This window comes from Eptatretus burgeri, chromosome 17 (assembly GCF_056783735.1).
Source record: "Eptatretus burgeri isolate ZD-2024b chromosome 17, Ebu_testis_v1, whole genome shotgun sequence".
Classification (NCBI taxonomy): Eukaryota; Metazoa; Chordata; class Myxini; order Myxiniformes; family Myxinidae; genus Eptatretus; species Eptatretus burgeri.
The window spans coordinates 28,679,961-28,689,960 of record NC_140977.1 but is presented as its reverse complement, the minus strand read 5'-3'; the positions used below and the strand labels follow the sequence as shown (position 1 = coordinate 28,689,960).

The following is a 10,000-nucleotide window of genomic DNA, read 5'->3' as shown; positions in this document are numbered from 1 at the left end:
CCTCGTCACGGACTGATCTCATGAGGCGCTGGAGGATCTCCTTGTACACGTATTGATTCACTGTTTGACCCTGTAGTAGAAACTCGAAGTGGATGATGCCCTTCATGTCAAAAAACGTGATGAGCATCACTTTAACCTTCGACATCGACATCCTTGCTTTCTTTGGTCTTGGTGATGCCGGACTTTTCCACTCACGACTCTGCCGTTTGGTCTCGGGATCGTATTCGAATATCTATGATTCATCTCCAGTAATGACTCTCCCAAGCAGGTCTGGATCATCCTCGAGGTGCTTGATAATGTCTTGATAGACAGTGACTCTTTGCTGTTTCTGGTCCTCAGACAACAGCTTGGGGACCATCTTTGTGCACACCTTGCGCATTTCGAGATTTTCCATCATGATGCTCCAGACAGTGTCCTTGTTGATGGAAAGTTCCTCAGCAATCATCCGCACCGTGAGTCGATGATCTGCGCGCACCATTTACTTCACACGCTCGATGTTGTCCACCGTTCTACTCGTTGAAGGTCTTCCAGACCGTGGATCATCTTCAACTTCCTCCCGTCCCTCTTTGAACCTATTGTGCCATTCAAATGCACGTGTACATGACATCATTTCTTCCCCCGTGGACTTGCTGCAGCATTGCGAAGGATTCGGATGGTGTTTTGCTAAGCTTGGCAAGAAACTTCAGATTGGCTCTCTGCTCACGACTCATAGCGCGATAACTCAGACTAGACAACGTGTAAAGCACGACCTGTAAAAAAAAATCACACAATGAGCGCAGTCAACCATCACCAATCACATATATTGCTGGAATGTTGCGAAAGACTGTGACGCAACCCGTTCATTCAAGTTGTGTAAGTGGAGCACACAGCAGGCTCAGTCCCGTTACTTTTTAGACGGACCTCGTATATATATATATATATATATATATATATATATATATATATATATATATATATATATATATATATATATATATATATATATATATATATATATATATATATACATACACACATATATGTACATGCCTAAGATTGGGACAGTTGGGATTACTCATTTTTAAAGAAGGAGCTTCCAACCAAAAGTAAAAAAACTAGATGGACTTGATCGACGAGATCGATGGCTGGCTTGATATATTAGGGTCTTGCCTTTGAGCCCCTCCAGTCGTTCCGTTAAATAATACCAGGTGGGTTGACTCAGCCTGTCATCCATCCGAGGTCAGCAAAATGAGTACCAGCTTACTGGTAACAGGGGCACTGTATTAGCGGCACAGCCATGCTTCCAGAAATTGATGCAACCAGCAGCCAGAGGCTGCATATGAAACAACAACCTGTAGAACAAACTTCCTCAATCTAGTCAATCCCATTCTTCCCTCCAGAGCTTCAAGATGGCTGTTCATCACCACTTCGGGTCACTCCTCCTCACTTGTGATCTTCTCTACCCTAACTAACCCTCTCCGAGCACATCCCTTCCTTCCCTGATTATTGTGATTATTCCTTCCCTGATATTCCCTCCTCCTCTTTACCTTCTTTTTCGTTTTTTTGTTCAATTTCAGTTTCATCCCCAGTTTTTCCTTCCTCTTATTGCTGTGTTTGAGCTTGTATATTCAGAATGTTGACCTTCTCCCCCCCCCTGGGACTGGATTCTAGGGAGGATGTCGGAGAGATCAAGTTGCGGTGCGTCATTTGGGAATGTCAAGATCTCGGACCTTGACTTTGCAGATGATGCAGTCATCTTTGCGGAGACTTTAGACATCCTCTTGGGGGCCCTCGAGGTGCTGAATGAGGAGTCGGAGCCGTTGGGATTACGGGTTTCTTGGGTCAAAACTAAGATCCAGGCTTTCGGTGACATCTTGGATGCTGCTGTCCTGTCTGTGTCTGTTTGTGGTGAGGATGTTGAGGTCATGGAGAGATTCACTTACCTTGGCAGTGATATTCATGTCTCTGCTGGCTGCGAGTCAGAGGTCAATAGACGTCTGGGTCGGGCCTGGGGAGTCATGGATTCACTGGATCATGGGGTGTGGCGCTGCCGGTACCTGTGCGGGAGGACGAAAGTCCGAGTCTTCAGGTCCTTGGTACTTCCAGTCTTGCTCTATGGGTGTGAGACTTGGACTCTGACCAAGGATCTGAGACGGAGACTTAATTCCTTTGGTACCAGGTCTCTTCGGAGAATCCTTGGCTATCGCTGGTCGGATTTTGTGTCCAACGAGCGGTTGCTGAGAGAGACTCGGATGAGATTTGTTACCTGCATAGTCCGTGAGCGTCAGTTGCGGCTGTATGGACATGTGGCTCGTTTTCCTGACTCTGATCCTGCTCACCAGATTCTCTCAGCGAGGGAGTCTCATGAGTGGAGGAGGCCAGTGGGTCGACCACGTGCCTCATGGTTGCAACAGGTTGACCATCATCTCAAGGAGATGGGGATGGGCCTGGCATCTGCCTGGGGGATGGCCAGACGGAGGCCCCTGGAGTACCGGCGGAAAGTGGACGCAGCGACGTGCTGTTCTGGCACATGCTCCCATACCTGACCTGACCTCCCCCCCCCCTCCTCCTTGATATCATCCTTCCCAATGCCCATTCTTCCCATAAGTGTCCTTCTGTTGGACCCCTCTACCCTACTCTTGGTGGGTTTCCCCTTTGTTCTTGCTGTTTTGTTGATATTGTTTTCTGTTCTGTGTTCTATCTCTTCCATGAGCCTCGACCTTTGTATACAAGAAAGTCTATTGGCATCATCTTCAAATCAATGAGTAATCTGGATTTCCACCATTCAGATCCCACTCCTCATTTCAACACCTTTTAGACCTAACAGAACAGCATGGAAATATTTCGTACAACTTTGAAAGCAAGATGCAAAAATAAATACACCTCAAAAGGAATATTCCATTCAAACAAATGAGGTGGAGTCACAGTCAAGGTGGTATCTCCTTGACAATCCCCAGCAGCAGTGTAGCCCAGCCAATGTTCTTTGGTCAGAATGTTCTGCGGTGAGATGATGAGAGGGAATAAGAAAGATGGAAACGTTATTGATGGGACCTGTGATCAAAATGGCAGATGTTCTCTTGCCAAGTGTAAATGTGAAGGATACAAAAGGTGCGAAAAGATCAAAACAATATTTTTTTATAGTTCACGATGAATGTGCCAAATGTCCAATATCAGGACCAAGAATGAGTAAAAATAATTTATATTTCTTACAATGCTTCACACTTTGTAGGAAGTCTAAAGTCGAGTCGTGCATCGTCCTAAAATGACTATCCCGTATACGTCTTTAAATGTATATCGTCATTTTAGGAGAAAATGAAGATATTTCAACTCTTCATTATATACGAGGGCAGAAAATGAAACATTTGTTTTTCAATTTCATCTTCAAATGTTACAAATGCAGAACTCGACTTAAGACGTTGATGAAGCAGAATTGTGATTTATTTTAGTATGTATATATTTATGTTCTATTCTTCCTCTTCTTCTTCATCCTAAAGCTCTACCTCTTATTACCTCCACCACCGAAGGTGGAAGGAGGTTATGTTTTCACCCCTTTCTGTCTGTTTGTTTGTTTGTTTGTGTACAGCATATCTCAAAAAATTGGAGACGGATCCGGATGAAATTTTGTGGACAGGTTGCGTGTTTGACAAGGAAGAACTGATTCGATTTTCGTGAAGATCCGGATCCGGATCCGACGACTAAAACTTTTTTCGTGATTCTTCACCATTGAGAGATCAGGCCAAAAACGATAAATAGCACGATATCTCAAAAACTTTCTTGGGCCTGATATGTTCTTGTGGATCAGGCATTGCGTGATGGAAGTATGTGCTCTACCGAGTGCTGTTCTAATTCATTAAGTGCTTATTAAAATCATTGTGTAATTTGTTAATGCATACATTTCTGAATGGTTTATTCAGTGTGATTTACTGACCTGCCAAAAGTGTGACGCGACCGCAGGGTCCACGAGAGAACACTCTGCTAGCAACCCAGCTGCACCCGTCGGGAGGACAATGATGGACAGAGACTTGTCATGCCATCTAAAGGAATAAACAGACAGGGGGAAGAACTTGGATTGTGCAAGTCCATGTAAATGGAGTGAAAGATCTACAATTATGAGGAACAGCAAATATTTATGATATTGCATCTTCCTTTTCATATACAATCTAGAAAGTGAATAATAAGCAGTAGCATAGATATGTATATATATTTTTATTTTTTTATTAAAGCAAAATAGAACAAGAATCAAAAGTAAGGAGATAAACTGCAGCTTTAGTTAACAGAAAAGTTAAAACAGATTTAGAATGAAATAGAGAATCAGAACGAGTGAATAAAATAAATTTGATTAATTATTATTCTTTTTTAATTTCTGGACTCCTCACCTATCCAAACTTGTACCCAGCAGTAGATGCTGCCCGAATCTGGACATCTCTTCCGGGTTGCTCTCAAGTTGGAATTTTTCTCCGCTTTCACTTTGGCAATCGCCCATGTTGTTACAACTCACATTGCCGTGATAATCACTTCTGCCGTTGCAATATAGATTGCCTTTTCCCTTTCTATGGTATTCTTCAATTGCATGGTAACCACTATCAAGCAGCAGAACAAATGCTGCCTTCTCTAAGGCACTGCTGGAAATCTTGTTGCGTCCAGCACTGAGAAACAAGGAGCGTGTCTCAGCCCAAACAGGCCTGTGAAGAAGAGACACAATTAGGAGAGGAAAGACAAAAAGAAGTAGATTGTTGAAAGTTGGGGAGAGAAGATAAGAATTCTGAGAGTATGGTCAAGAATAAGATTGTGTAAAACAAGAATGAAATTGAATTGAGAAAAAACAAAAAGAGAACAGTGGGTCGTATAGTTTTGAAAAAGAAGAACAAGAAAGGATATAATAATATAGAAAAGAGGAGAAAGAAGCATTGGTAAAAAAAATGTGCAAATCCGAGTGATCAGCCAAACAAATAAGCAATAATCAATAGCACATCAATTGATTGAAAAAAAAAAAAAACACACCTGGGGCCTGCAGTCAGTGCAGCGAGGCAAGCCTCAGGTGGCAACTTGCCACGCTGAGAGCATGAGCTAAGGATCCAGCTGATTTGCCACTGAAGATCAGAAGGTTGAAGCAACAGGTCTCCCTGAGTGGTCCAGAGTTTATAAAAGTTTCCAGAACACATGACTACAATATATGGAGAAGGCTCGGATATGTTCCAGTGGTCTTTGCAAGAGAGGACAAAACACAGAAACAAAAACACCAATATGTGTAAATACGAGTGATCAGAAAAATTATGTCACACTACAAGAGTTTAGAAAATTCAAGCCTGACATGGAAAACAACATCCTTTGCTTTCAATTAATTAGATATGTTTTGGCATTGTCGTCCGTGAGTTCAATGCACTCGGACTGGTGCTACTGCACCAATTGGCTCTGTCCATCTCGTAGAAGTCCTTGTCCTGCTTGTTTAGAAACTACTGGATATATTCGATCACCTCACCATCATCATCAAAACTGTTTCCACGTAGCTCCACCTTCAACTGAAGGAAGAGGTGGGAATCTGAGGGGGACCAATCTGGTGAATAGGCTGGCTTGGGAAGCCGTTCAAAGCCACAGCAGGTCACTGTAACTTGGCCTATGTGGGCTGATGCCTTGTCCTGTAGAGGCAGCATTCTTCTACTTCACTTTTCACAGCGCTTGCTCTTGAACTTCCGCAGTTATGCTTTCTTGCAACTGCTGCAGTTCTTCAGTATATTACTCCCAAATGATGACCGCACCTTTTGGTCACAGTCATGATCACACCATCACTGTCCTAGAAACCAATGATCATGACCTTTCCAGCTGATGTGGTCTTGGTCTCAGCAGGCCTTCCTCATGATGGTCTCAGGATCAAAATGGTCTTGAAGTTTTCAGTTTGCTTGAAACTGCTCAATAAGTTCCTGAAAAATGCTGTTTCTCCAAGATTTTGTGGAATCCAAAACTTTCATCATCATTGGCATCTTCATGATGAGGCTATAACACCAGCCTGTTCTCATATCGCAGACAGGTCCGTGACCCATCTGTTTTTTTCCCGACTCTCCTCCCATCAGCCCGTTGACCCTCTCCAGCTCTTTGCGGATGCACTCGTTCTTCCTTTAATCACCTTCCTGTTAAACTCTCAATATACAGGCTTACTACACATCTCAACTCTTCTTCCTCTTTTCTCGCATTTATGGAACCACCATACAATCCCATAAGTGGTTCAATCCCACTACTCTCTTCAGAGCTTCAAGTAGGGGGTATACCATCATCTCAAGTCATCCCCCATTCCTCCACATAAATTTTACAACAGCAACAGCAGCAGCAGACATTTTGCAAGCATTTGCACTTTTTCAGAGAGGTTGATCGAATGATGGCATTCTTCCATACAGCTCTATTAATTGCATCAGTTTTGTGCAAACCCAAACATTCCATATGTTCCTTAGGTAACGTTTTCAATCCATGACTTTTCAGACAACCTCTCGGCTTACTTCTGTCTAACACGAGCTCCATTGCTTTCTTTGCAGCTTCACCTTCTGACCTTCTTTGTACATGACCATACTACCCAACTACCTTCCTATGATCTTCTTCACCAGTACTGATATTTAATTTATTCCTCGTTTCTGAGCTCGGCATTCGTTCTTTCAGAGATTATCCATTCCTCCATCACATTATTCTCATCTCGGTTGTTTCTATTATTTTTGCATCTTCGATCCACATTGCCCACATTTCACTTCCACCGACCAATACCAGTCTGATACAAGTTTGATAAACTCTAACTTTTACAGAGAATGTAAAGTTTTAGAATTTCATGATATGACCTAGTTGTCTTCCCTTATTCCAGGCTGACTTTAATCTTGATCTAACACCTAATTCTGCTCCTTATGCCTCAATGGAGATTCCAAGGTAACCTGACAGATCTCACACTCTTACTATCTCTCACCAAAAGGACCATTTGGCAAGCACTCCTATCTAGATTTTTTTTTAACAATCCTCTTGAGGAAGTTCAGTAATTCAAACTCCTGGGTCTCAACCTCAGCCATGATCTTTCTTGGGCAAAACGCAATTCAAAGTTGGCCTCCAAAGCCAGCCACCAACTGGGCGTCCTCCATCGTACAAAGTCCTTCCTTGGCAAACCTGAACTCCTATCCACCAACAAGGCTTTCGTCCACAGCTTGATAGAGTACTGCTCTCCCCTCTGGGTGGGTACCCCTGCCTCACACCTTGCTCAGCTCGACGCTGTGGAAACCAAAGCCTTCAAGATTATTCGAATCTTCAGTGATGATGCTGAGTCTATGGGTGTATCACTTCACCATCGCAGACAGGTCGGTGGTCTGTCTTCTACCACCTCCTTTCTAGTCTTGCACCCTCTGCTCTTTCCATGCTTTGTCCCCCCCCCCCAGCCCAAGTTTCTGCAGGACACACACAGTCAACCATCAACCCCCTTCTGGTGAAACTACCTAAATCCAAGATCACTGCTCATCTCCACTCATTTGTTCCTCTGTTTTTTCCTGCCTGTGGAACCAACTTCCACATCGTCTTCAATCTCACTCTTTCCTCCAATCTTCAAGACAGTTGTTCACCACAATCTCAGATCATCCCCAATCTAAAATCATGATCTTTTCTACTCCCATTACCCCCCTTCTCCTCCCTATCACAATTCCTCCTCCTTCCGAATTTCCAGTTTTCCTTTCTCTCGTGAGACCACATGACAACATTGCCTACATTAGATTTAATTAATTCCAAATCCTTTTCCGTATATTGAACAAGGCCATTGTCTGCTTTCTTTCCTTTCTCCTTTGTTGCCACTCACCATAACCTTCATTATATTAATGTTGACACATAAACTTTCCACAATCTTGTACTTTTACATTTTTAAACATCTCTTTTGCTTCTTTTTCACTTTCAACATTTAATCCAAAGTCATCAGCATAAAATAACTCACATGGGAACCACAAACTTTCTTCGTCAATTCTTCCCTCATTATTATAAACAATAGAGGACTTTTTAAAAAATGATCCCTGATGTAATGCTACCTTCACTTCAAACACACCAGCGCATCCCAAGTTGGTCTTTCCCGTAGTTTAATGTTTTTTTAAAAGACACCTATGTTCATTCCTATGATTACTTTTATCATATATTCAAGAATGACCTCCCTTCTGAGAGCCCCTTTCAACAACTGCTCTTGGCACTCGATCAATCTTTACTATTCCCATTAACCCTAACAGCCAAACCTCTAACTTGCAAGTTTCTCTGTTTCCTCCCATTTTCTTTTCCTATTCATTCATTTCCTTGTTTGTTATATCTAACAGTTGCTCCAAAACTAATACACTGAATTTTGTTTTGTGTCATCTCACTCTTCTACAAGTTGACATTTTGTGTATTAAAATTTTTTTAACAAATAAAAACAAAAAACAAAACACTGCATCATAATACCAAAACACACAACTTGGTGTCTGGATGCATGTCGGACGGTGATACATTCGGTCGTTACTTTTCCAATCTCAACCAAACTTGACAGGAGGATGAAGGGTCACACGATGGAGGTTGTAGCGACTTAATTTGCCCACTTCTCCAAAGGGGATTTCCACCTTGGATGAAATCTGTGTTAAGGTGTATATCCGTGTTAAGATAGCTATTCGTGGCGTTTTTTGAAGACTGCTTTTAACAAAAAAAGCAATAACAACACAAATGACAATAGCATAATATTAATGTTATGACAAAATAATATTAATACTAACAAGTCTGGAGAGGGCGATAGTTCACGAGCAATGTACACGGTTCGCCTTTTTTTATTTTTTTGATCTTCGAGGGGACGGCACGGGCAAACTGGCGGGAATCGGGAAAAACATAAATGATGAAAGTTGTAGTAATCGAAGAGCACGACTTGCATACGAACTTTCATTCGAAACGTTGAAAACCCGAGGAGCTCGATGCCCAATTTATTGAAATTTTTGGCATTTTCTAAGTTCGTGACCTTGTGACCTTGGGACGAAAATGAAAAAAAATCGAGCTCCGTGGGGCTATACAGATGCCAATGGGCTAACCAAACACCGAAACCCCTGCCAGATTTGACAAACCCCCTCGGAGAAGATGTAACTTGAAACCGGCTACCCCCTAAAAAGACATGTTTTTGGGGCGTGGCTCCACCCATAATGGGCGCAGCATGCCCATTCTCTGGAAAACACAACTAGATCATGATACAAACCTCACACCCTAATTTTATCAAGATCGGATCAAAACCCACGGAGCTATGCTCGGGACAGACAGACAGACAGACACACACCCATCACGAATATAGTGGTCACTTACTGACTCGTGAACCAACAATATCCCTCTCTCCAAGGGGTTTTTCCTCCTTTGACAAATGCTGTGTTAACGTGTATAAATAAATAGGTTATTGTGGCATTTCGTGGGGCACCCCTACCAGACGTAAAAAATATTATAAAAACCACAAACACAAATAATTTAATTACCTTTTTAAACAGTCGCTACTGTCGTTTAACATGAAACTGAGAGGGAGGAAACCCAAAGTTATTTAGGCATTATATGCTTATCGCGTCCCTCACAGACTAATGGATGCGAGCCTCCATCCATTGTTATCTATATGTATCAGAGAGGATAGTAGTGTGATCCTTCCTGCCCCTCCTGAAGGGAGTGGGTGTACTAATACAACTAGAACACATCAAATCACAAGTACTTTGATCTGTGGAAATTATTGGGTAGTAATATGTAATTAAATAGGTCAGCTGGAGACTTTATGAATGCCTGAATAATATTGCGAAAAAGGATAGACTGATGTTTCACCATAACACCCAAGATAAGCTCAGGAGAATGGGAGAGACATAAACGCTGTTAAATCATGATACCCGCAGTGACCTGCTTACTTAAAAGTGAAAGAAAGCCTTATATCACTAACTTTACAAGAAGCAATTAATTTGGATTCATTATCACTTTAAAAAACAAAAATAGGCCTTTCAGTCCTGGAGCTCACTTAATCCTTTGGCGAACTCAGTCTGTTGAA

The 10,000-nt window shown here is 42.2% G+C and overlaps 1 protein-coding gene across 12 annotated transcripts in view; it reads right to left on the bottom strand.

Moving 5' to 3' along the window:
• Window positions 1–10,000, bottom strand: part of LOC147009633 (carnitine O-palmitoyltransferase 1, liver isoform-like) — a 170,323-nt gene that overhangs the window by 83,186 nt on the left and 77,137 nt on the right. For 11 of the 12 annotated variants that reach the window (XR_015053089.1, XM_085863345.1, XM_085863351.1 and 8 more), the window contains 4 exons: window positions 4,981–5,182; window positions 4,356–4,661; window positions 3,908–4,013; window positions 2,863–2,976 (listed from right to left, as the gene is read on the bottom strand). Coding sequence is in view for 11 of the 12 variants with exons in the window: in XM_085863345.1 (XP_085719471.1) it covers window positions 2,863–2,976; window positions 3,908–4,013; window positions 4,356–4,661; window positions 4,981–5,182 (728 nt within the window). In the remaining variant the exon portion in view is untranslated. The remainder of the gene's footprint in view (window positions 1–2,862; window positions 2,977–3,907; window positions 4,014–4,355; window positions 4,662–4,980; window positions 5,183–10,000) is intronic. The other variant, XM_085863349.1, reaches the window with a different exon arrangement.